The 27,505-nt window shown below is 41.7% G+C and overlaps 1 protein-coding gene across 1 annotated transcript; it reads right to left on the bottom strand.

Annotated features, from left to right (window-relative positions):
• Positions 1-152: 152 nt before the first annotated feature.
• On the bottom strand, positions 153-10,713 carry C3H6orf62 (chromosome 3 C6orf62 homolog). The gene is made up of 5 exons (XM_027409335.2): positions 9,850-10,713; positions 8,337-8,513; positions 7,295-7,417; positions 3,067-3,201; positions 153-1,508 (listed from the first exon to the last, which is right to left on the bottom strand). The coding sequence occupies exons 1-5, from the start codon at positions 9,976-9,978 to the stop codon at positions 1,383-1,385; spliced, it is 690 nt and encodes a 229-aa protein (XP_027265136.1). The 5' UTR covers positions 9,979-10,713; the 3' UTR covers positions 153-1,382.
• Between the last annotated feature and the right edge of the window lie 16,792 nt (positions 10,714-27,505).

Genomic DNA, 27,505 nt, shown 5'->3' with positions numbered 1-27,505 from the left:
GCAGGGAGCTATTGAAGCTGACCAACTCTGTCTTAGGTTCTTGTTCAAGTTACAACTGCCAGTTCTTTTTTTCTGAATAAACCTTAAGTGATGAAAGACATGGGATAAAAAAGTTAACATTGCAGATTTTATATATTCATCTGAATAGCCAGGAAGCTTTCACCTATTTTATTTAGGTTTCATTTTTTTTTTCCAAATTCCAACCAGAAGCTAAATACAAATGGAAACCAGTAAGCACTAGTTTTACTCCAATGGAGCAGGATCATTCCGATTTACTCCAATAAAAGTATGCAACCCTTAAGCAAAGCCTTTCTTCATTTAAAAGAAAAAAAAAAAAAAACAAAAAACAAAAAACAAAAAAGTAAAAATAAAAAAGCTATACAGTAGTCTTTCCTTATGTTCATTGCACAATTGAGTTCTGCTTTTAGAACTCTTGACACTCTGGTTAATTTTACAATGTAAGATCCCCACTTTTAATATTTTTTTCTATTCCAAACACTCAACTTCTTTAGGATGGTGTAGAAACCAGTATTTCTGCAAAATTCACTGGAATTTTATTTGTAATTAAATTTTCTAACACCAAAAACAAAAGAAAAACCAAAAAGTCCTCTACTTATGATGGTTTTTGCAGCTATGAATGTTCCTGTTTTATAGCTGCATTTAGCCACGCCAGACTCCAGATCTGCTTTAATGTGTATAAATGCATCTGCACACAGCAGAGTACTCTATAACAGCAACTCGGGGAAAGAGATCTGGGAAAAAATACATGTACTAATGAGTACCAAGAAAACAAACATGGCCCAGTGCACACGAGGCAGAAATACCTCAATGAGATGCTTTTTTTCATTAAGATTTCTTTCCCATGGTTGTAATTTCTTTTTGTAACAACCATTCTGGTCATTAGAATGAATCTGACAGTGCTCTGGAACAACGGTGATTATAGCAAAGCTATTAAGTTTTTAAGTGTTATTTATACCTGTTACATTCACTCTCACCCTCAATACTGATGAAAGATGTCAGAGGCAAAAACCAGCACAAACATGAAGACCACAACACTGAGCATCACCTGTGCTTTCAGATACATTAAGCATTTCAGTGTACAAGAGTCCTTCCTTCACATTTTAGTAAGATGCTGATGCAGTGCAGCAATCTGCAAAGCACCTTCCTTCACACAGTCCGTGCAGAAGACATCTAATTTTTTTTAAAGTTCTGTGATACAAATGATTAAAATAAATCCAGGATGAACAAGTTTCAAAATGCATAGTGTTCTGTGCATGAGTCCATTTTCTTTAAACTCTGAAAGAAAAGTGGTAAGAAAACAAGAAAAGAAAATCGCTGCTGCATTCTCTGGTCTTCTCCATTTTGCTGGTCAATGCTCTTATTTACTCTGGCATATAAGGACGGAGGTGATCCTCTATGGTGCCAACTGCCCAGTGGGTGAGCTGTTCCTGTGGCAGGTAGAGGCAGATGCTGCATAACTTGAAGATGGTGGCTTTGTTTTTTGGAGTCTAGAAGAAAGTGAATTTTTAATAATTGTAATAGCTTTTAAAATTGTCAGCCCCTCACAATTTAAGGCCCATGGCACACTAATAAAGGGTACATAGCAAGAGATATGTGGTTTCCTATCTAGGCAGGATATGGAAGAAAATAAGAGATGTTTGAAATAAATGCATAGACAATTTATGCATATTTTAAACATTAGGAAGTCACTAGAACAGTCCTGTGCCCTGACCTCCAGCCCTGGAACCAGCGCCAAAGAAGAACACACAATCGGGTCCCTCTAGCAGGGAATCAAGATCTAAGTTTCCTGTCTGCTCTCAGATGGGGAGTGTGCAGATCTGTTTCTAAATAGCCAACTTGGTTGTTGTTTTTGTTTGTTGTTTAAAATTTATTTTGAGACAACCAACTTTTAACTTGATTTCCAAGTTTACTTAAAGTTGCTTTATTATCTCTCCACTCTATTCTTAATGATCACTGAAACTCCAATTTTGAAATCAAGTGTCCTGAACCTTTTCTTTTCTATATAGTAGATACTGAGAAATTGAAAGGGCCTAACACTCAGGGAGTCAGAGTCAGGCAGATCTCTTTCAGTTTCTTAGAGGCTTATGTACAGACAGCCTGTCTCAAAAACAGGAAAAATTTAAAATGTCACAAAATCTAAATCACAATAACTTTGTGAGTATGATTTGTGCAATTTAACACCAGCAGACACGCATTCTCTGAAGTCAAGATCTACTCAGCACATCTACCCACCTGTGCCATAGACTTGAGGCACACAGCCGCACTGAATGTCTCTCAGGACATATTGTCTCTTTAGATGTCTTAGTTCTCTACTTTGGATATGTCTTGCTGTTGACAAGTAACAGCCTTAGCTAGCCCTCCCATTTGTCAGCCTGAATTTTTACTGCAAAATGCCTGTTGAAGCTTTTTTATGAATACATGGATTGCTGATCAAGTGGGAAATAGTTCTTATACATTTTTTTAAGATTCACATTTAAAAGCCAGGTGTTGGTGGCGCACGCCTTTGATCCCAGCACTCGGGAGGCAGAGGCAGGCAGATCCCTGTGAGTTCAAGGCCAGCCTGGTCTCCAGAGTGAGTGCCAGGATAGCCAGAGAAACCCTTGAAAAACCAAAAAGATTCACATTTAAAAGGTCTACTAGCCCTGGGGAGATAGTCAGTAAAGTGGTTGCTACAGCAAGTCTGAGGATCTGAGTGGCATGCATAGTTCTCACAAAGCAGATCCAGAAGAACCCCTAGGGCTTGGACATTGACTGAAGAACCACACCCACAAGTAGGCATACATACCTGCAGAATTGCACCCCTCACCTCCCACACACAAGTGCTTTTACTTAAAATACATATTTTGATCAATTAGAAGTGGAGAACTGAGAATCTCCTTTTAATGAGCTCCCAGGTGATGGCCATCCACTGAGCAGGGACTTGTAAAGCTTGTTCTGCAGGAAGTGTTCATAAAGTACAAAGTCTGGGAACTTCTCTGGAGGGGCCTAAGACAGGTTTCTTAATTTCAAATGAATCCCAAATTAGTCCTAAAAAAAATTCTTTACCTGCAAATGCTGTCTGTCAATGAAGAGAAACACTGACTGGTTAGGATTGTTGACAACAATTCCTGTCTTGTCCTTGCGGCTCAGTACATGCAGAAACTGTTTCTCATAGTCACCGTGATGAAATTCAAATTTGGCCTAATTACAAAATACAAACATTTTATGTAGTTACACGCTACTGCCCTGCTTTCATATGAATGTGTATGCTGACCAATACGAAAACAAGAGACACACATAGGTACTTAATTTTTTAAATTGTGTACAACAGAAAACAGTTCATTTAAAGAAAATCAAACTAAAATGTTTTTGTTGGGCATAATAAGTAGCACATGCCTGTAATTCCAGCAGTCCTAAGACTGAGGCAGAAGAATAAGATAACCAACCTGTCTCAAAACAACAAACACACAACACAACACACAACACACCACACACCACACACACACACACACACACACACCACACACACACACACACACACACACACACACACCCTCTCTCTCACTTCAGTTAACATCAGTCCCATTTCAAATGCCCAAATCACATCCATCTTGATCTCTTGAAACACAGGACATGTTCCTTGTTACAAAAAAAATTCTACTAATAATGCTCCAACATAATTTTGTAATTTTAAAATAATTTTTGAAACTTCAGCTTCCTTGCCATACATAAAGGCTCTAACCCACTGCACCAGAGAGTTAAAGAGGAAAAGCAAACCTAATGCACCAAATGAAATAAATGCAAAGCCTTCAATGTGCAACATAGGACCACTTCTACAAATGGGCTTCTGAAAAAGCAAATTGTTATAGAAGACAAAAACAAAGTTACTATTATGGAATTAGTCGACTTCATCCTTCCACATGTCGGGGCAGTAGAAGGGAGTAAATACTGGGCAAAAGACCAGGCTTAAAAGAGAATTCAAAATTGTAAACTATTACAGTCCATTTGTCTTAAGCAATTTCTGCTGCCAAGAACTGTAAAATCATGAATAGCTGCTATTTAGTTTTTACTATCAAGTATTTTTTAACAACCCCACCCTGCGCTAGAGTACTAAGGAAAGAATGTTGGGCTCGATGGGCGTTGGTGGCACATGCCTTTAATCCCAGCACTCGGGAGGCAGAGGCAGGCGGATCTCTCTGAATTTGAGACCAGCCTGGTCTACAAGAGCTAGTTCCAGGACAGCCTCCAAAGCCACAGAGAAACCCTGTCTTGGAAACTCCAAAAAGAATTCTGGACTCTTTCCTATTTTACTATTCATTTCTCCCTTTCTCTAGGTGACACTAGGGATGAGTCCAGGCCTAGAGTACATGGAGAGTACTCCCACTAAGCCATGACTGCAGCTCTCCCAATAGCTTTTACTATAAATCTAGCAATCTGGGCTAGAGTGTGGTGACACGCATCTTTAACCCCTCCACCAATTCAGGAGGCAAAGCATGCAGATTTCTGAGTTCCAGGTGAGCCAAGGTTACATAGTAAGACCCCATTTCAACCAAAAAACAAACAAGCAAACCAAAAAAAAAAATCCTGGTAAAAACAGCCACTACTTGAAACGAAAAGCAGTCAGATTCACCATATAGTTCCATAGCATTTCAATTATATACTACTAAATTTCTTCTTGGGGAAGGAATGTTCCACACCAAACAAAACTGGCATAAGGAAGATATAAAGGAATTCTCTTAAGTAATGAAAATACTCTAATCCCTCCCAGCACGTCACCGTACTAAGCATGACAAAGACACATTAATAGCCTTTACTTCTTACTAAATATCACTACAGATATACTCAGATCTACAAGTTTCAAATTTTTGGTTTTTAAAGTCTGAGTTAGTTTTGTTTTCATTTGTCTTTATATTTAAGCCCTCTCAATTCCGACTTTTAGAAATAATTTTTATTTTATGTGCATTGGTGTATTGCTGGCATATGTCTGTGTGAAGGTGTCAGATCCCTTGGAAAGAGTTACAGTCAGCTGTGAACTGCCATGTAGGTGCTGGGAATTGAATCTGAGTCCTCTAGAAGAACAGCCAGTGCTCTTAACGGCTGAGGCATCTCTCCAGTCCCCGTATTTTTTTTTTTTTTAATGGGAGAAGCAGAGTTAGTTTACTAAGAGTATTTCCAAGGAAGTGGTTCACAGCTGGGAAGGCCAGCAGCTCCATGGCCTTGTTCGGTTAGAATACAGAATGGACCAACTATCTATCTTCAATATCCCATACTGAAAATGTGAGAAAAATAAAACCCTATCAGTACTGAACTCCCCACCCCTCATTATTTCCAAAACAATATGTGTAACACTATTTATGTGCTCTTCATCAAGTGTTATAAGCAAGCTAGAGACGATTCACAGTATACAGAAATTTATATGCAAATCCATGCTGCTTAACATAAAGTGAGCATTTGCAGAGGTTTTAGAGCCAATCCCCATAAGATATGTAACACACAGATGCCTGTTTTAAATTACTTAAGGGAATAAATTACATTACTAGCTTATTTTACTGCAGATGAGCTATAAAATTAGCAAAGTTATTACATGTATATTATAATTAATCCTGAAGGTTCAAGGAACCTATAATTTAGTTCAAGGAACTTCTCATAGTAGGCAGTGAGTCATGAGTATAAGCTTTTAACTTACTTTTACCTTACTTTCACTTTTATTAATTTACTTATTGTCTTTTGTATATGGCTGTTTTGTCTACATGTATGCCCATGCACCATGTATATGTTTAGTGCACTTGGAGGCCAGAAGAAATCATTGGATTCCCTGGAAATGGAGGGTTACGAGCCACCACATGAGTACTAGAAATTGAACCAGATCCAGAAGAGCTGTCAGTGCTCTTTGCCCCTGAGCCAGCTCCCTAGTTCCTAGCTTTTAAAAAGGGTTTATTTTGGCTTACAGTTTGTCTTGAGTGCTCTTAGCTGAACAACCCTGGACTCCTCTCTTTTAACTGTCTCATTTCTTTTTCTGCATAAAGGAGTTATCTAGTTATCACTAGTATTAGGTTAAATGTGTATATAAATATTAAATATTTAGGACAAAGATTAATACACTGGCTTTTAATAACCTTTAGACATGATTTCAAATATAGACATGACTTCAAATAATAGTACTTGAACCAAGTACTATTTTCTAGCACAGTGGTTCTATCTAAACTTTGCTAATGATTCAACTCTTTAATACAGTTCCTCATGTAGTGGTGACCCAACTGTGATTTTGCTACTGATATGTAGGATATCCTTTATGTGACTTGTGGGTATCATAACCCACAGGCTGAGAACTGCTGTGCTAGCACATTCATGGCTGTTAGGTATTAGCTAGCCCCCCCCCAAAAAAAAAGAAAAAGAAAAAAAATGAAAAAAAAAAAGTAATTCTCTTGCCAATATTTAATCTATGGATTTTTTTTTCTTATTAAGTACTAATCTCACATCCATCTAGAAAAATAATCCCAATAACAGTAAGAAAATGTTATGACAATTTTTATAGTCAATAATTCAAAAATTTAGTTCTCTATGCTTAACTAAAATAGTACCAGATACATCACCATTTTTCTAATTTTAAAGTAATGGGGATATGGATATAGATAGATAAATATATATATATATGAGAGAGAGAGATACTGGTATTTATCTATATTCATTAGACCTACAACTAACCATAACTGGCATTTTAGTACATTTCCTTTGTCTTTCTTGTGTTCAAAATGCACTATGAACAAAATTAGGAACAATACATAGATAAATGCTCTTCCCCTTTGGTTTTTTGAGACAGGGTTTCTCTGTGTGTCCTGGAACTCGATTTGCAGAGCAGGCTGGCTTTGAATTCACATTGATGCACCACCACTGCCCAGTTGATAAATGCCCTTAATATTCCAAAACGGCAGAAGTCAGGCAAGAGGATTGGGCCTGTAGCTCTGTAGATTGAGTGCCTGGGATACATGAAGCCTGGGTTCTATATCCAGCTACATAAATCAAGCACGGAACCAGGAGGATCAGGAGGTTCAAGATCATCTTGGGTACACAGGCAATTTGAGGTTAGTCTAGGCAACATGAGACTTTGTCAGAGGTAGGAAAAAAAGTCTGCAAGATGTTAATAAAAGATTCTATAAATTCTGTTCTTCTCCAATGATATATTTAAAAAGACCAGGAAAATTTATGAAATAAGCATATTCCCAAGGAATTTAAGTTAAACCCTACTACAGATGTTGTCACTGAAGTGCTCACTACTTTATTTAGAATAAAATACCTGAACAGGCCTAAAAGGTTCATCAGATTCCTTCCACCTAGAAAACAGGAGACAAACAATTTTCTCAATATCATTCCGAGGCCAAAGAATGAAATCCATCTCCTGAGTACAGCCAATTACATCCTAGAAAAACAACAACAAAGGTTTTTTGTTTGTTTGTTTTTTTAAGTTTTAAAGAAGCAAAGTGGTATGACAAAAGGTACAAATACAGGGCTTGACTACAGAATCCCTCTCAGTGTAAAGACCACTATTTTTCATTTTCTACCTTCAGGGATAACAGACTGCATACAATCTATTTACTGCTCTAATACTAATTTTTATATTGTAGAATCCAGTCATTTAGCTCAATGTTCCTCATACAAAAAAAAGTGATAAATTCCAGCTAAAGAGTTAATGTTATTAGTGCCCATGCCTTTATTTCCATCTTTCAAAACCAAATGTACTTGGCAAAAAAGTCCCCAAATTTCTAGGAAGCACTCTTATTACATAAAATATTTTGATGTGCTATAATTAGACAGCTACTTTTCTCCATTCTTGTTCCCAGCATCATATTCCACGTTGTTTCCCAAGGCCAAAGCACTTCTTCCAGACCAGGATAGCTACCTCCAGGCTTCCTCTGCTTTAACTAATTTTACATACCAGGTTAACTTCAATGTAATTCAGTTTTGAAGGTTGGCAGCAATATTTTGTTTAACAGATTTCTCATTACATGTTAGTTCTCTACTCAAAAAGAGAAATCCAACAAATAGTAATGTATTATTCACAGTAATCACATACATGATTATCATTCCATCTAAGCAAAGTGACCCATGCTTTTATTGGAAGTCAATTTAAAAAAGTACTCAAGGTATTTAAAAACAATTTTATATAAAATACCTAACCTTTACATGCTTTATCCAGCTAAGAACTGTCAAGGCAAAAAACTACATCCATTACACATCTGATGTCTCTAAGCACAAAGATGATTACCCACTTTCAGGGGGAAACTGCAAACTTTAATTCATACAAACTTATTTCCTAAGTCAAGACTTCCAGAACTTACCCTTCTCATAGACTGGTATCGAGGAGCATGGAGCTGTACCACATCCTTCTGAAGAAGCTCTATAGAACTTTCCAAGGAATAGCTGGAATCTCGCACACCTTTCAGAATATTTTCTTCATAATTATTTGTCATGACTGGTATAACCTCAGACACTTCAAAAAGTGCTGACTTTTTCTTCTAGAGAAAAAAAAAATTCAGTGATACATACATACAGTGCTGACATAAATTCACTTAACTGGTTTCTACAGGCAACTAAATTAAAAATCTCACTAGTTTAAAACACAAAGTATTCAAACAAATTAACTATTTTATCCCTGAAATGGTATCAAGTTTAATTGCCTTTCCTGGATATTATCTGACTACAATTATTAATGTTTAAAAGGGGAAATGTATAGTAAATTGTGTTTCCAAATTAGTTAAGATAAAATGCTCATTACCAATCTAACTTATAAAACTGCATAAACAATGCATATATAACAACACTTTATAGTGGCCCTTGGGGCATCCTATGAATTATGTGCAAAGACCTACCTAGTCTTGACACTTAAGAGCTTGCATTCAGAGAACCTACACAGCAATACCATCAACTAAAAGATAATCAGATCTTATCAAATATGGCATCACACACACACACACACACACACACACACACACACACACACACACACACACACACCCAAAAAATGTGAAAATGATTCATCCTCAATACTTCAGCACAAACTACTCTGAAACCACTCAGCAATACTCCTAACAGCTGAAGGTTCTTCAATACAAAAATACTTAAGACTGGGGTAATACCGGTGGAAACTCCAAATACTAAACAGGTATTACACTAAGATTACATTTCTGACTAGCACTTTTAGTGCAAAAGTCAAAAGTTGTACTTCCTTTATTCATAACCCAATCTTATGTCAAAAGCTGTTGATGAATGTCCATTTTGAATTCAAAAAAAACCTGGCTTTCATGGCATTCTCATCTGATATTTAACTGTCAAGTGGCTCTCTCTCTCTCTCTCTCTCTCTCTCTCTCACACACACACACTTCCAAGTCCTCTTAGGTCACTTTTAATTGTAAAAAAGTAGCAATTCTAAACAAAAATTTACCATTTAATTGCTCCTAAAAATCAAAATGTATTGTTTCACTAACTATATCATCAGAAATGAAACCATTAAGATTTGAAGAAATAGGCTAATTTAGCCTATTAACACTTGATCCTGATATAACACTTAAGACGTTCTACTTCTAAGTTTACAAAGTTCCCTCTTTTGTTCCACATTAAAGTTTTACAGTTACTCAGTTCCATATCAACTAAAACTGTATTCTAAATTAAATATTTCAAAGTCAATTAATATAGAAAGGCCCTCCATTTTCTGCAAGGACTCAATTCACAGAATCACCCCAAGGGCAAAAAAACCAAAGTAGTCTTTCTCCACATACTGTTAAACCTAATATTCACAAAACAAATATGCACCTACAAAAATCACTGTGCTAATTGTTAAGAACTTTAAATTACCTTCTCCTTGAACACAAAGGCAATATACATCTTGAAGTCAAACTGGTCAGCTAGAGATTCTTTTTTCTTTCTAAGCTGAGCACGTAGTCTGTTCAGAGCTTGTTTCTTCCGGGAGTTTGGGTCCCCCATTTTGAAATACAGGTGGTACTAAAGCCTTTGGAAATTGTCACTAAACTATGGGCACTTTTCTTTAAGACTCAAGTACAACAGAAACAAGTCATTTTTTTCCTGCTAATATGATTGAATAGCTAAAATCACAACTGTAACCCCCAAACTGCACCTTCTGGCAATATTAGCAGACTGTCATACCACAGGGTCAAGAAACAAAAGTTGCTGTCCAGTCATGTTTGGACAATAATGTTTAGGGGAAGAGTCGGGGAAGGGGAAGGCGAGGAAGGAAAGAAAGAGGAGAAAAAACTTCGAACTAACTTTCTGAAAAACACATTTGGCTAAACTGCCAAAATAAAAGGCTTTGAGGGGAAAATGAAAAACCTATCATCAGGATTTAGGTGTGCAATAAAACACAGCTGACACCAGTCCAATCCTTGAAATCCATCCGGATTTTCCCCCTTTTAAAGGGATTAAGGAAAAAGAAGGGAAAATTGTGATGTTGCTTCCCAAATATAGAAAAGAAAAAAAAAAACAAAAATTAAAAAAAAAACTGAAAACCACCAAAACAGGGTAGGTGAATGAAACTGAAATCCCCAGTTGGATTTTACCCAGCCAAATCCATGGCTGTAGTACCTGATTAATTCTTAGTTATTTCAGATTTCACTACTGCTATGTACTGTCAGTGCTTTGCTATTGATTACACTTGGTGGTGAGCAAAGAGAAAAGTGCAAAATCAGCAGAGAAAGGGGAGAGGTACAGGGTTTCCCTGCAATCAACTACAGTGTATACCGGGGGCGGACAGCTGTTGCCCAAAGGAGCCAAGAGAAAAAACAGCGGAGTCATTACCAACTTCCCCATCACCCACGTTTTCACCCTCAGGCGGCTGCGAACGCTGCTGCCAAGGAGAACCATGATGGCAGAGGGAAAGGGGGATCTATTAAACGATATTAAGTTACTCCGGCTCTGTGATTAGCCCTGATTAATGCCCGGGATCCAAGCACCCTCAGCCCTGAGGTGGGTTCTACATTCCCCGGGGAGCCCTCTGTATAAATTTGACCCCGTTCAGGTTCGGGATGGTGGGGAGTTCGATTATCTTCGTGTGAGCATGGCTGAGGCAAAGGTGGCGGGTTCTCCCACGTCCCAGGCCGGGCCCGGGGATCACCTGCCTTCGACCCCCAGCTCCCACCCCCACCTCTCGCCTTCAGCGGCAGCGACTCACTCGCACCACGGGAGACACTGGATCACTCGGGTTCTCACTCATTTCACCGTGGAAACAATTCCCGCCCGGGTAGAGAAGGCGGAAAGAGAGTTAAATGGGAAGAATCAGTAGGGAGGGGAAAAGAAGAAAATAATCGTGTTAATAAGAATTACTTCTTAAAGGAAGCCCACCCTCCCACCCACAAAAAAAAAAAAAAAAAAAGGAAAGGAAAGGAATGAAGTTCCCGGGTTCTGGATTCGCTTTTCCCGTTCAACAGCCCATGTTTCCCGAAGGGGGGCGGCTGGGTGGTTTCCCAAGGGGGCAGAGGCCGGGATCGAGGCGGCAGGGCGGGGTCCCCGCGGAGAGGAGAGCGGGACTCGTAGGCCGACCGTCGGAGGGCCGTCTAGCCGCAGCCTGCGGGCGGAGCGGCGGCTGCGGAGGAGGAGGCGGCGGCGGCGGCGGGGGCGCTGCTCGTGGCACGGGCGGGAGCCATGTCAAGAGAACACGACGGGCCGACGGAGCCCCTCCATGCCCGCTGCGCTGCGCTCTGTGGCCGGGCCGCGCGCACTGCTGCCGCCGCTCAGCCCCCACCTGGGCCCCATAGTCGGGCTCGGCGCCCCGGGCGAGGACGGAGGGAAGGACGCGGCGCGGGGGGTCGGCGAGGAAGGAGGAAAGCGTGCGGGAGGGACGGGGAAGGGAGGGGAGCCCTGCGCTACGGCCTGTCCGCGGAGTGAGCTCGGCAAAGTTGTCTCAGTTCAAGCGTCGGCTCCCGAGGCCTACGTCGCCCAACAGTCTGGTTCAGGAAGATAGTCCAAGAGAGCCCCGAGGAATGGGGTAGAAAAGCCGACGTGGAGGATGGCGAGCGTCCGCGGGGCCACAGCCTCGTTTCCCCCGCACCGGAGTGGCTGCAGAAGCGGCGGCTGCCTCGGGAACCTCCCGGGTCCGGGGCTGAGTCGCGTTTGAGGAAAAGAAACAAGAACAAACAACTTAAAATGGCAGCACGGCCGCTGCGTCACCCGCCCCTCAGCGGCACCGCCCCGAGCGCTCTGCGCCTGCGCGCACTCAGGGCGCTAACACGTGCAGCAGTGCGGGGGGGAGAACCGGAAAGGAAGTGTGAGGGTTTTCACAATCATGAAGCTAGAGTGCAGATATACAGTAAGATGCGATATATAAAACTCTTTTGCAATCGTAGTTGGCTGTGAAATGAAGGTTTCCATGTAATATTTCTTTCCTTAAGGAGATTTGAGAACAGACACTCCCCTCTTCCTCAAGATGGAAAGTCCTAAGGCGTGGAAAGGGGCTCCCGCCACTCCCCCCGCCCCCGCCTCCCCCGCCCCTCGGTCAGGCTGTCCCGGTCTCCGGCGTTGGCCTCTGCCCCGCCCCTTTTACGTCATAAAAACACGCCCCTACGCCCTTCATGACGAAGCATTGGGGAAGTGTCGCTCTCCCTTCGCGCTCTGTTGGGCAGCGTTGGTTGGACTTGGAGGCTGAGTTCCGCCAGAGTTGAGGTTCTCAACTTGTGTGGTGTGGTAGGGGCTCTTTAGGGGGCCGAAGGACCTTTCGCAGGGGCCTTAGACCATCGGAAAACATAGATACTTACATTACGATTCCTAACAGCAAATTTGCAGTTATGAAATAGCAACGGAAATAGTTTTACGGTTGGGACGACCAAACATGAGAAATTGTATTAGCATTAGGAAGGTTGCGAACCACTGCTCTAGAGAATCCCAAGAGCCAAAGCCTAGGAAGTGAGCGGGAAAATGGGCATTGGAAGGGGCTGGGTGAGGAAAGAACCCGGTAGTGCTTTGGAAGATTACGAGATGGTGTTAGGTTCATTGTATTTTTCTTGGGAGTCGGCCTGTTGGTAACTTGCAACGACGAAGACTCCATTTCGAGTGCCTGGAATAGAGCTTGCTTACAGCCCAGCGAGTCTCGAGTTAGCGCAGACAGGCTTTAAGCAAGGTAAGAGACGTCCTGTCTGGGTTGCTGCTGGGATCGGAGAGGCAGCCGAAGTCGAAGTTCGACTCTCCACCCCGGTGAGAACAGGGATCCCCGAGCACCTCAGACAGACCTACATCCCATTCCTCTTCTGGTTCTCTGTCCTCAACAGTACAGAGAACACTGGAACATTTACCGCTGATTCACGCCGTCCTTGACCTCAAAGAGCGCTGACTCGGTTTCTGGGAGCGATTTGTGATAAAACTTGTGTAATTAATCAGCGAAGGGTCGATACTCCACGCGGAGCAAAGCCTGGGTGCCCCATTTCTGGCTACTCGGATGAAAATTTAGAAGTCCAGTTTCCTAAGTAGCTGCTTTTCACTTTGTGAAATCAAGATGTACGAGCTATAATCACCTTTATCCCTAAGCCCAAGAAATTACTAAGGCCCATCCTTCAGTTTTCCAAACCAAGGATGAGAGTCCTGGTCTTCCCAAATTATTCCTGACCTTTACAAAATTAAATTTGAGTCGGCCATAGTGGCTGTAATGCCAGCACTCGGGAGGTAGAAGTAGGAGGATTGCTGCAAACTCAAGGTCACCCTCCTTCAAAAATTCAAGGCCAGCCTGGAATACCATAGAAACTCTGTCTCTGCCACCACCTCCTCCACCTCCAACTCCGCTAAAACAAAACCAAACACAGGTTCCAGAGCTGGGGAGGCTGGCACAAGGGGATTGCTACAAGTTCAAGGTCAGCCTAGTCTATATAACATATTCCAGGCCAACCAGGACTATGTAAGTAGGGGAACTGGCTCCGTGGATAGAGGCACATGCTGCCAAACCCTACTTGAGTTAGATCCCAGGTCTCACACAGTGAGAGGTCTTATGACCTCCATACACGAGTCATGTCATGAGCACACACACCATTATGTACAATAAATGTAATTTTCAATTAAAAAATATATATGTGGTAAAGCATGCAATATTCCTTTGCTTATTTATCCTCACAATCACATAACTGAGTAAAACTATTTCAGAGTTAATGATATTAGCAATAATATATACACATCATTTTCATGGAAGAATTTAAAGGCCTTTATAGAAATGATGGTATTTAGTATTTTTGCAGAGTAGAGTAACCGTCACAGTCTCATTGCAAGAAGACCTAGTCCCCATTCATTAGTCATTTCCCTTCCCAACCCTCGGAAACCACCAATTTATATTGTTTCTTTAGGTTTGTCCTTTCTAGAATTTCATATAAATGGAATGCAGTATGTGATGTGATGTTTTGTAATTAGTTTATAAACTTTTGAAAAATGTGTATGTGCATGTGTGCACACGAGAAACGAGTTCCTATGGAAACCAGAGATGTCCTATTCCCTGGAGTTGGAATTAAAGGCAGTTGTGAGTCCCCAGATGTAGGTGCTAGGAATTAACTCTGGTCCTCTCTAAAAACAGTGCACACTCTTCTCCTGAGCCATCTCTTCAGCCCCCTTAAGATCTAGTCATAATTTAACAATACTTAGCTTCTTTTTGTTGATCAATAATACTCCATTCTAAGGCAGATATTCTATTTTGGCCTGCCCTTCAACTGTTGAACATTAAACTTGTTTCTGCTTTTGCTGTTATACCACTGTTAGTAATGCTTGCTTAAGAGTTTTAAATACATATGGCTCTTCAAATTCTCTTGGTTAGTAGTCAAGTAGAATGTCTGGATTGTGTACTTTTCATGTATTTATGGGTCATTTTTCTGTCTTAAATGTCTCTTCAGAGATTTACCTATTTAAAATTTCTTATTGAAGTATAGGAATACATTGCAAATATTTTCTCCTGTATTTTTTCTTTTGGTGACATCCTTAATGGTACAAAAAATTCATTATTTTTTCTTATATTTGTACTTTGGGTGTCATATCTAAGAACAATGAAGAATTTTTATGCTGCTGTAATAATTATGGACAGGGAGAGCCAGCTGGGTAGGTTCCTGAGACAGGGAGATCACATAGAACCCAAGAGTTTGAAGCAAGTGAGGTCAATATAGAGTCCTTGTATCAAAAGCAAAACGAAGTCAAGATGAAGAGATGTTAATGAAAAATTTATTTTTTAGCTTCAGAAGTGAAGGTGTTAGACCCCCGAAAACTCAAGTATCCGGGGTCTCAGGCCAGGTTCGCGGTCACCCCAATCACCAGGCGGATTCGAGAGCTTGCTGCAAACTGCACGAGGCTTTATTGTAATTTAACGAGCTAACCCTATGTTAGCTCGGGTCTTTCAACCACCTGCCATGGTGGACGGCTAGAAAAGATGGCTCCTTGGGTCTCCCAAAAGATCTTATAGGGCAGCGTAAGGGGAGTGTCTAGGGGTACGCACAGGCTCACGATTGGTGTGCTTCCAGGCTTGGAGGGCTTGCCCTGTGTTGATTGGTCAACTGGTTGTTATGGCCCATAGGCCCTCCCAGGGTGGTTGCTATGCTCTCTAAGTCATTGCTGTGCGCTTGTCCATAAAGCACACCCAGGGTCGTAAAGCATAGCGCCACCAGCTAACTTCTGATTGGTTCCTTGTCACAAGACAGGCATCTGACCTCTACGTGACCAAGGCAGGTTTATGGCAAGCACGTGTTCGGCTGTTATGGCTGCCAAAAGGAAGCTGGTTCCTTCAAAGGTAATTGGTTACAAGCTGAACAAATTCTACACTTTGTGCCGTGCAACTCAGCCAGTTCTTAGTGAAATGAACCACAGAATAGAAGTAATGTGTCTCAAAGGGGGAAAGCCATTCTGGTTCAATTTTCTCTGAAGCTTGGATAGGCAGTTAAATAGAAAGAGTGATCAAGGGAAATGAAAAGAAATGAAATCTCTGACCATAATGCTCTCCAGTGAAATTAAAAGGCTAAGAACTCAAAAATTTCTAGGGAATCTGGAAAGATGGCTCAGCAAGTAAAATGCTTGCTGTCCACACACAAGCACCAGAGTTTAAATCCCCATCATGTAGGCATGGCTGAGTGTGCCTATAACCCTAGCACTGTGGTGGCTTCAAACAGCATCGGGCTTGCTGTGCTCCAGATAAACATCATCTCAAGGGAATATGGCAGAGATTGACAGAGCAGGACATCCAGTGGCACCTGAAACATGTGTAACCTTACATATACCCCCCAACACACACATAAGTTAGTAAATAAGATTTGGTAGGAATGGCTCAAGCCTGTACTTTAATCACTTGAGAAGTAAAGACAGGAGGCTGAGGAGTTCAGAGTCATCTTTAGCTTCCTCATGAGTTTGAAGTCATCGAGGACTATATGAAAGACACACTTCAAATGATGAAAAAAAAAACAACAACAACAAAGACTTAGATTCACCAACTATGAAAAAAAGTACACTTCATTATGTTAGAAGTCACCTATTTTGAGGATGTTTCAAACAACAAGATTGGTGAAGGCAAAATGGTGGCATCTTGTTTAGCCAGGCAGAGGCAGGTGGATCTCTGTGAGTTCAAGGCTAGCCTGGTCTACAGAGTAATTTAATTCCATGACAGCCAGGAATGTACAGAGAAACCCTGTCTTAAAAAACCAAAGGAAACAAACAAAATAAGAAAAGGAAAAATATCTGTTTATCTTCTGGAATATATTTTTTAGATAAGATGGCCCATGTTATTTAACTATACAAATGTTATAAAACTGACATGGCAAGCAAAAGAAAATAATTTTTTTTAAATTTGAAACAGGGTCTTGGGGCTAGAGAGATGGCTTATCTGGATTATATGGCCTGTTCTTGCACAGTGGCTCATAATCATCTTTAACTCCAGTTCTAGGGGATTCAATACCCTTTTCTGGTGTCTGGTCACAGACATTCATGCAGGCAAACAAACACATAAAATAATATATTTTTTAAAGTAATAGAGTCTTACTATGAAGCCTAGGTAGTCTCCAACTCTAGGTAATCCTCCTGCCTCAGCCTTTCTAATGTTGGGATTAAAGGAGTGTGTGGCCACATCCTCAGAGTTTTCATTTATAACACCAGATAAACTGTGAAATTTCCTTGGTGGAAATGAAGATAGCATAAAAAGGGGTTACTCTTTCTCTTTTAGAAGGGGTCATGGGACCCCTGGGTTCAAGTGTCCCCCTACTTCAGCTTTCCAAGTGTTAGCAGTACCATCATATCCAGGCTTCAAGAAGTTACATTTGTCGTAACACCTTGTAAAGATTCTATACCAGCCTTTTCTTTCTTTCTTTTCTTTTCTTTTCTTTCTTTCTTTCTTTCTTTCTTTCTTTCTTTCTTTCTTCTAGGCTTCAAGAAGTTACATTTGTAGCAACACCTTGTAAAGATTCTATACCAGCTTTTTCTTCCTTCCTTCCTTCCTTCCTTCCTTCCTTCCTTCCTTCCTTCCTTGCTTCCTTTCTTTCTTTCTTTTTTTTAAGAATTAAGACCAATCTAAAAGAGCACTCCTAGGTTCCCCTCTGACCCAGTGGAACACCAGCACTGGATAGCCCAGTCTCCTGATTTTATACCAAATTAAGAAAGGGTTACTCTTGCATGTGCTTACATTAACTAAATACATGACAGCCACACTACCAACAGCAGGCTCACCCTAATCCAGCACTTGAGAGAACTGCTTGAAGCTCTGGCCTACAGAGTGAAAACCAAAGACCAACAACAAAAGGAAATAAAAAGTATTTACAGCCTTGTCACCTTTCAAACATATATTTGTTCTCCTCTTACAGAATCTGGGTTTCATAATACTCTCATTCCATTTCATATTTATGATCAACAGTTACCACATTGTTCAGGAACACCCAAACGCATTGTCCCTTCATTCTTATCTGAAGTTGATCAGGCAGGACCTTATTTATGATTAACAGTTAAATAAGAGCAATAAAGATCTATTCAAAACAAGTCTAGGCACAGACTAACTTGCTTATAGACGGCAAAGTTTGGTCCCAAAAGCATCAGTGCCAGCATGTCTCCAGATGGCAACCCTGAGCTTTTCCGTGTGAAAGAGTGATAGAATATTTCCCAGTGGAATCACAGGAACAAGAGTGAATCCTAGTAAGTTCTCTAACACACAGTGATGTTCCCTGCTCCTTATGACCACATGACTACCAAACAGAAGGCAGAAAGAATAACTAAATTCTCTTTGAGACCTTCGATGGCCTTTTGGGAAACCTGGGTTTCTCCATTCAGTTTCACCCTAACTTCTCCATCTCAAGCTGTAGAAATTGGTGTTTACAATACTTGCAGGATGATAGTTGAGCTGACTGATATATTTACTCAGAGACAGGGTCTCTACATTTAGCTTCAAAGAGCGTTTGCTGCTACCATCCCTGCCACAGTGGTTCATGTCTAGAACTCTAGCATTCTGCAAGTCAAGGCTGGAGAATTGCCTCAAGTTTGAGGCCAGCCTGGGCTATATAGTAAATTATAAGCCAGTATAGACTACAAAGTGAGACTTTGTCTGAAAAATAAGTTTAAAATAAACAATTCTATTACACAGGGATACATATTATGCTATAACAGGGCTGGAGATGTAGCTAGGACACAAGAAATCTTGGGTTGGATTTCCAGTACCAAATAAAATCAGGAGTGGTGGGTATGCTTGTGATCCCGGAACTTGAGAGCTAGAGGCAGGAGGATCATGAAGTCTACCCCAGTCGTTAAAGATTTCAGCAGTTTTAATGATAGCCCCCCAATTTTTGGCCACCACTCCTTTCAACAGGTAGTGGGGCCCTATTCCCTGCTCCTGAATGTTGACTCAATAGAAAGCTTAATCCATAGATACAACTGTCAACTTTTAGGCCAGGCCTTTAGAAACTGGTAACATTCCCTTTTGTCTCCTAAGATGTTTACTCTTGGAATCCAGCCACCAGGATGAAGGGTATTCATACACTTGGAATGTATATGTTGAGGTGTTCCGTCTAACATCCATGAAGTCCCAGACAAATGCCAGGCATGCATGTGAGGAGCCTTCTCAGGAGTTCAGCCTCCACTGTCACATAGCCCAAACCTACCTGTGATTAGAGCTGTGGGGATTAGAGCCTAGCTGTCTCCTTCACAATCTGCCCAATCCACAACTTTGTTTTTTAATATACATGGTTGGAGCCAGGAATAGTAGTTCCCACTCCTGTAACACCAGAGTTTGGGAGGCTAAGGCAAGAAGATTGCCACAAGTTCAAGACAACCCTGATGTGCTTGGTGAGTGCCAGGCCATCTTGATCCATAGCATAAGAGCCTGTGGCAGAGAAGAAGAAAAGGAGAGAAAATGAAAAATAAGTGCTAGATATGGTGGTGCATGCATGTAATCCTAGCGTTTGGGAGGTGGGCATAGGTGTCAAGGTCATCTCCATCTACATGTTGTTAGAAGCTGGCCTGGGTTATGTGAGACCTATCTGAATACTACTACTAATTATCACTAAAAAGAGAACGGGAAGCTGGAAAAGATGTGTGAAGTCAGCTAAACAGAAGTCACTACTGACTGTTTAGAGAACAGTTTTAGGGTAGCTACAGGAATGGAAACTTGATGTTAGGTATGCAGCAGTTATGAACATTGACAGAAAGGATGGGGCCTCAGAACACACAGCTCATTCTTTTGAAATGATACTAGTCCCATTGAGTGTGTGTAGTGCAGACCAGGGATGACCGCCCTTCGAGATCCTGTTGCACAGTTGAAAATAAATGAAGAATGAATCAGTAGAGTAGGGGAAGCCTTACAGATGTGAAATTTCCCAGAGAGTGCAGGGAGTGGGGAGTGGGGGTGGAGCTGAGGTTACAACTTCCTAAGTAGAGCCTGAGTCCTTAGGCTGATCCTCAGCACTACTGGGAAAAAATAAATGGGGATGAGAAAGTGGGGGTACAGAATGGAAGCTAAGGCAACCAGGCAACCTGGACAGAAGGTAAGAAGATGGTTGTGAAGACCCAGGGATGGAGAAAGAATATTAGAGTCATTGACACAGGGAGAAAATCAATGAAGATAAGGACAAAGAAGTAGAGAGAGGCGAGAGAAAGAGAGAGAGAGAGAGAGAGAGAGAGAGAGAGAGAGAGAGAGAGAGAGAGAGAGAGAGAGAGAGAGAGAAAAAGGAAAGGGTTCCTAGAAGTCCATAAGGAAGCAGTAAGAGATGCCAAGGAATGGTACTAGTGGGTCACAAATAGAAGCTGGAACATGGACAGGAACAAAGAATCAAGGACTGTTGGCAGCAGTTGACACGAAGTACCTGTGACTTGTGAATCTCAGGACCATTTCCTATCACTGAGTCACCATTGCCAGTAGTCTGGAATTGTGTGCCACAAACCCAACAGTGGGATCATTTATATGATGAGAAGGAAGCCTGTACGGTTGGTTCTCTGTTTGGAAGGTTCTTAGCACAAAATCAAGTACGCACTTTGCCCTAAGTGAAATATCTAAACTATCTACAAAGACAGTGAGTGGCTTTGCAGAGGAATGTTGTGCCAAAGCAGATTAATCATGACTTCTCTGCAGAGCAGACCACAGGAAGAAATGAAAGTTGGAAGTGAGAATGTGAGTCACAATGTGAGTCACACTGCAACTTGCTAACTGGCATCCTTCCTCCCTCCTGCTCTGTCAGTTCTTATTCCTGGTGCTTCATGACTTTGAAATAGTTGCAATAGTTCCAACATCACAGTGTAAAGGCAGAAAACAGGAGTCCCTTGGGGGCTGTTTTTCTCAGGGGACAGTAGACACTGCCTCAAAGCTTACTGGCCTTGTGACCGGCTACTCTTAGATTTGAGAGATGTCTGTAAATGAACACAGACTAGCTATGCCATAGTTAGCTCACAGTGACTTCTGGGGGCTAAGTACAGTCCTCAACAAAACAAGGTACTGCTGGTGGCTGGAGAGATGGCACAGCTGTTAAGAGCACATACTGTTCTTAATTTGCAGAGGACATAAGTTTGTTTTCTAGCAGCCATTTCAGGTGGCTCACAACCATCTATAGCTATAGCTCCACAGAGACTTCTCTGACCTACATCGCACTGGACACTCATGTACACCCACCTACACACAGATGCACAGGAAACATAATAAATCTTTAAAAAAAAACCACTAACAACAAAAACTATTAAATCAGGCACAAGCCTTTAATCCCAGCATTCACAAAGCAGAGGCAGGAGAATCTCTGCCAGTTCCCTCCCACCCCCCGCCCCTGCCATAGTAAATAAGTAAATGTAATCTTAAAAAAAATTTTTTTAAGTGCATGGCTCCTGAGAAATGACACCCAAGACTGGCCCCTGGCCTCTGTGCATATATGGACATTAAACACAAGCACATTTGAAATACAAAAAGAGCCTCAAATATGTTTGTTTCATTTGGAAAACACAGAAAACAATGCATCTCTCAACTCCCTGAAGAGCTCCTATTTGCAATAGCTAGTAATTAACACAGACCTACAACTGGTTAAAGAGCAAAGAGGAAGAAATTACAGAATGTTTAACCTTAAAGGGAATATACATACCCAATGCACCCCATCCCAAGGTTCAAGGATCGTTCCAGAAGAGGAGGTGGAAAAAGGGGGTAAGAGCTAGGGGCAGTAGATGAACACAAGGAAACATCTGGAGTCATGTAATTAAACAGCCATTGCAACACAAAATACCTGTGCAAGACCAAGCCAGACCAAACCCATCATGAGTTTTAAACCCAGTCAATCTGGTTCCATCATCTGAACTAAAAGTAAATTCATAGCATGGCTGCATGTAAAAAAACATCTGGGTACCAAGAAAAAAATGTATTAGTACATCTATGTGGTGACATATTATTTATGATTTATAAAGCTTGCCTGAGGGTTCAGAATGCAAAGCTAGCCACAAGCCATAGAGGTCAGGCAGTGGTGATATATACCTTTAATACCAGCAGCCATAGAGCTAGGCAGTGGTGGCACACACCTTTAATCCCAGAACTCAGAAGACAGGCAGATGGATCTCTGTTAGTTCAAGGCCACACTGAGCTACATGAAATTGATCCAGTCCTAAAGAGAAACAGCTCACACAAAGGTGATCTCAGCACCTGGGATCATGTGCATTTAATCTCAGGATTTGAGTGGTATAAAAGGAAGAAGCAAAGGGTCTCATGACAGAATTAGTCTCTAGCCATGTTGAGGAGAGCATAGCAGTCTGGGATTGTAGTCTGAGGCTTGGTGAAGAGCAGTGCAGTCTGATTGCACTTTGAGGATTCATGGAGACAGGATCACACATTTCAGCCTGAGGTAGAGGTAAAAGCTAGTGGCTGGCTGCTTTGCTTTTCTGATCATCAGCTTGAACCCCAATATCTGTCTCTGGGTTTTAATTATTCGTGCTACACATCTATACAAGAGAGTTCTATACAGCTTTAAACTGCTTGGAAGGAACATCTACACATGCCATTGGAAAGGTCTCCAAGGCACACAGGACATGGGGGGAGGGCAACAGTATAGAACACGGGGCCTCCTCTGTGCTCATTTGTACACAAAGATGAAGGGTACTTTTTTTCTTTTTTTTTGAGACAGGGCTTCTGTGTGTGGCCCTAGCTGTCCTGGAACTCACTTTGTAGACCAGGGTGGCCTCGGACTCAGAGACTGGCCTGCCTCTGCCTCCTGAGTGCAGGGATTAAAGAAGTGAGCCACCCCTCCAGGCTAGAAGAGAACATTTTCATTTTCTCTTGGCAGCAGGATTGATAAGGAGGTGATTTAGTTTATGTCTGTTAAGAACATTGTGATAAACTGAAGGATCGATGGGGCAGGGCAGTTTTTTCCCAAACCAAGACAATAATTTACTAAAAGGGTGTGACGGCACACACCTGTAATTCCCCGGCACCTGGTTGGCACAGGAGGATCAGGAGCTCAAGGCTAGCCTATACTTCTTCAGACTTATCTCTAACAACAACAACAACAACAACAACAACAACAACAAAGGAAACTTAAAGGAACAGGAAGCTAAAGAAAAGCTTCTGCAGAAACACTAGACACATACTAGTTCCTCCTGTGCTGAAGGTCGTGTCAATCATAAACTTGACAGAATCTACAATCACCTGGAAGATAGGCCCCTGGGCTTGACTGTGGGGGGTTATCTTGGTTTCAGTGATTGATGTGTGATGATCCTTCTTAATTAGAGGTGGCAGCATTCTCTGGGCAGGGGATCTTGAACATAAGTAGAGAGAGGGATGTGAGCAGCAGCCTGCCTTTATTGATGTTTCTGACTATGGAAGCAATGTGACTACCTATCCAGTCTTCTGCTGCCTGGACTTCCATGATGGCCTGTACCTTGAATTGTGAGCCACAAATAAACTGATCTCCTTTAAGTCACTTTTGTCAGAACATTTTATCACAGCAATAGGAAATGAAACCAAGGTAATTGCCTCAAAGATGTGCTCTGTCTACTGGCAGCTGCTTAAATTCCTGAGCAGCATCTGCTATGTCTTTTGGGGATTCAGCTTCATTCACTGTTGCTAAGATTTTGCAGATTAGTAAACACATGGCTTGACAAAGAAGATGAAGAATACTAATGGGTTATTATTGTTCTTTTAGGATTTATGGCAATGCTATCAAAGCTGCAGAGTATTGCTTGTCCTGTTTCTTTTAAACTCAAATACAGTTCCACTTGGTTGCTTTGTTTGTTTCAGTTTAATTTTATGTGTATGGGTATTTTTGCTTGCATGTAAGTCTGTGCACCACTTTCATGCACAGTGCCTGCAGAAGCCAGACTGTACTTCTTTCACTGGAACTAAAGTCACAGATTATTGTTAGCTACCATATGGGTGCTGGGAATTGAACCTCAGTCTTCTGGAAGAGCAACAAGTGCTGTTAACCACTAAGCCATCCCTCCAACTCCCCTGGTTATTTTTTTGAGGCAGGGTTTTGCTATGTAACTCTAAGAGACCTATGGTTCAATATATAACATTGAATGGCCCTGAATTTTAGAAACCTTCCTGCTGTCCGGCAGCAGCGGTGGTGGTGACAAATGCCTTTAATCCCAGCACTCAGGAGGCAGAGGCAGGTGGGTCTCTGTGAGTTGGAGGCCAGTCTAGTCTACAAGAGCTAGTTCCAGGACAGGCTCCAAAGGGAAACCCTATCTGGGGTAGGGGGACTAAAACAACCCAAAACCACAATGTACAACAGTCTCACAGCTGAGCTGAAGTGTTTAAGGCAGAGTTCCTTGTTGTTGTATAGCATGATTGCAAAGTGCACAAGTATGTTTAGAATTGTGGTGGTTTAAATGAGAAATGTCCCCTCCCCTCCACGTAGGCTTAGGTTTTTGAACACTTGGTCTCTTGCTGGCACTGTTTAGGGAGGTTAGGAATCCTTTAGAAGAGATGACTTGCTGGAAGAAGTATGTCACTTCAGGGTGGGCTTTCAGGGTTTGGAACTTAACCCCATTTTCAGTACATTCTCTCCACTTGCTGCACATGAGGTTGAGATGTGGAAGCCCAGCATACTGTTCCTGCTACCATGCCCACCATGATGGATGAGTCTTATGGGACAGTAAGCTATAGTAAACTTTCTTTTGGCCATGGTGTTTCATCACAACAACAGAAAAGAAACTAATACATGACCAAGGCTACAGTAATGTACACAGTTCAACATGGGTGAGCTGTGCCACACACATTGCCCCACATTCAGAATGTCTTTGATTTTGAATTAAGTTTTGGTCATTGGATATTCAAAGCTTTTTCCTATTATGAACTTTTGTGACCGCTACCAACTTCAGTAACGTGATCATCATTATAGGTTTGTGACCCATAATTTTAGAAGCGGTGTCATATTCTTGTTTGGTAGCCATGGAACAAGTTCTGTGGTGATATATTGTTTATGATTTAATAAAGCTTGCCTAGGGATCAGAATGCAAAGCTAGCCACAGCCATCTAAGCTGGGCAGTAGTGGCATACACCCTTAATCCCAGGACTCAGGAGACATGGGCAGATGGATCTCTGTGAGTTCAAGGCCACCCAGGGCTACATGAGAGTGAATCAGTATAAAAGAGAAACAGAGCTCATGCTGTATTGATATATTGTTTATGATTTATTAAAGCTTGCTTGAGCATATACCCAAAAGAAACACATTCATACAACAAGGACATCTTTTCAATGATGTTCATAGCAGCACTATTTGTAATAGCCAGAAACTGGAAGCAGCCTAGATGCCTCTCAACCAAAGATGGATAGAGAAAATGTGGTACATTTACACAATGGAGTACTACTCAGCAGAAAAAAAAAAAACAATGGAATCTTGAAGTTTGCAGGAAAATGGATGGAACTTGAAGAAACCATTCTGAGCGAGGTAACCCAATCACAAAAAGACAAACATGATATGTACTCACTCATATGTGGATTTTAGACATAGAGTAAGGGATTACCAGCCTACAATCCACACTGCCAGAGAAACTAGTAAACAAGGAGGATCCTAAAAGAGACAAACTTTGTCCCCTGGAGAAGGGGAAAGGGTCACCATTCCCTGAGCAAATTGAAAACATGGGAAGAGGAGGGAAGAAGCTACGAGAATGAGAAGGGAAGAAAAGGAAGGATGCAGAGGTCATGAGGGAGCAGAAAGGTTGAGTCATGTATAGATTAGAAGAAAGGATATGTGATAGGTAGGGTTTTAGTTGGGGGGGATGGTAGGGGAGGAAGGGAGGGAGAAGGGAACTGGGATTGTCATGTAATTCAATCTTGTTTGTAATTCAAATAAAAAAAGTCCCACCAGCCAGGAAATGGGGACACACACCTTTAATCCCAGGATTCAGGAGACAGGCAGATGGATCTTTCTGGGTTCAAGGTCAGGCTGACCTATACAAGAATGAAGAGTAGCAGAGCTCAGGCCTTTGATCCTAGGACTTGGGATCACACACCTTTAATCCCAGCACTAAGGAGGTGGAGACAGGAGTGATATGGCTGGGCGGAGAAAGAAATATAAGGGGAAGAAGACAGGAATTTAGAGCTTTTGCCTCTGAGGATTTGTGGAGACAGGATTGCCATTTCAGCTGGGTAGAGGTTAAGATCTACTGACTTGGCTGCTTTGCTTCTTCAACTTGAAACCTGAACCCCAATATCTGTCTTTAAGTTTTTGTTTGTTTTGTTTTGGTTTGGTTTAGTTTTTCGAGACAGGGTTTCTTTGTGGCTTTGGAGGCTGACCTGGAAGTAGCTCTTGTAGACCAGGCTGGTCTCAAACTCACAGAGATCCTCCTGCCTCTGCCTCCTGAATACTGGGATTAAAGGTGTGCGCCACCACTGCCTGGCATTTTATTTTTTGTGTTATATCATGCCTTTAATCCCAGCCCTAGAAAGGCATATGAGAGACAGGAGCCCAGTGTCTCATGCTGTATTCTGGCAATTAGTCTCCAGCCACATTGAGGACAGGAGATTTAGTTTCCAGGATCACCCTTTCAGCCTTGGTAAGGGCAAGTGGCTGGCTGCTTTGCTTCTCTGATCTTCAGCTTGAACCCTAATATCTGTCTCTGGGTTTTTAATATTCATGTTACAAAGTTCAGTAGCAGATTTTTGCAATTTTGGCTGAACAACCAAATGTCTTAATCCATGAGAAGAGATTCAAGATTGGACTGTTTATAAAGAAAAGAAAGTGTGCTCCTGGATCTGGGTTGGGAGGTTGGGGAGCTGCATCTCCTGTGGGTCTTCTTGCTGGTGGGAACTTACTTAGAGTTGTTAAATGGATAGCTTTGTAGGAATGGTGATGCCAGCGCAGAATCCCTGCTTGATGTGGTGGCACATGCAGTCATTTCAATCCTCAGGAGGCAGGAGCAGGGGGGTTGTGAATTTGTGGCCAGTCTGAACTACACAGCAAGAGTCTGTCTTGAAATAAAAGAACACTCCTTCATAGATAGGTCTTAGAGTTCCTGGTTTAGTTGACCTCCTTTGAGCCCAACAGTTTCAGGCTCAAGGTCAAGGGGTGGCATCTTTTTTTTTTTTTTTTTTTCCTTGCTGGCAAATTCCCATTGTGGCAGGACATCACCTGGTGAGAGCCAGGAAGCACCCAAAACCAGAACATTTTTTTTTCTTTCTGCCTAAAATTTTATTCCCTGCTTCATTTCACACTTATTTCTGAAAATAATTTTGTCATATGGTGTGTGTGCATGTATGCTAAAATTATCCATCCTGTGTGTATGCATATAATACGTGCCCAGGAATACCTCTTCTAGTTCCCTGTTTTCTGTCCATGCTTTCTTTATAGGTTATCTGTCTTTCCCTGGCCACCTCCAACCATTTCCCATCTATTGGTCCCTTTCTAATATCATTAAAACATACTCAAACATTTTCCCTTCTTGGTTTACCAAATTTTTTTAGTGCTGGCATTGGACTCATAGAGTTAGGGGTTTCTGATTGCACAGGCTCGCATGCCACTCTATTCCTGACCCGATTCAGTGAGACTCCTGGACCTATCAGACCACCACGTCTTCCTTAATAAGTCCAACAGCAAGTTCTTATTGATAAAGGAATGGA

Source organism: Cricetulus griseus, chromosome 3 (genome assembly GCF_003668045.3).
Source record: "Cricetulus griseus strain 17A/GY chromosome 3, alternate assembly CriGri-PICRH-1.0, whole genome shotgun sequence".
NCBI lineage: Eukaryota > Metazoa > Chordata > Mammalia > Rodentia > Cricetidae > Cricetulus > Cricetulus griseus.
Note: the sequence above shows the minus strand (reverse complement) of the source record. Positions and strands in the feature narration are given on the sequence as shown.

Coding starts and splice junctions, on each gene's coding strand:
- C3H6orf62 (XM_027409335.2), bottom strand. CDS start 9,978: ATGGGGGACCCAAACTCCCGGAAGAAACAAGCTCTGAACAGACTACGT. Junction 3,202..7,294: donor AACCTTTTAGGCCTGTTCAG/GTATTTTATTCT, acceptor TTTTGTAATTAG/GCCAAATTTGAATTTCATCA. Junction 1,509..3,066: donor TTGACAGACAGCATTTGCAG/GTAAAGAATTTT, acceptor ACTTTCTTCTAG/ACTCCAAAAAACAAAGCCAC.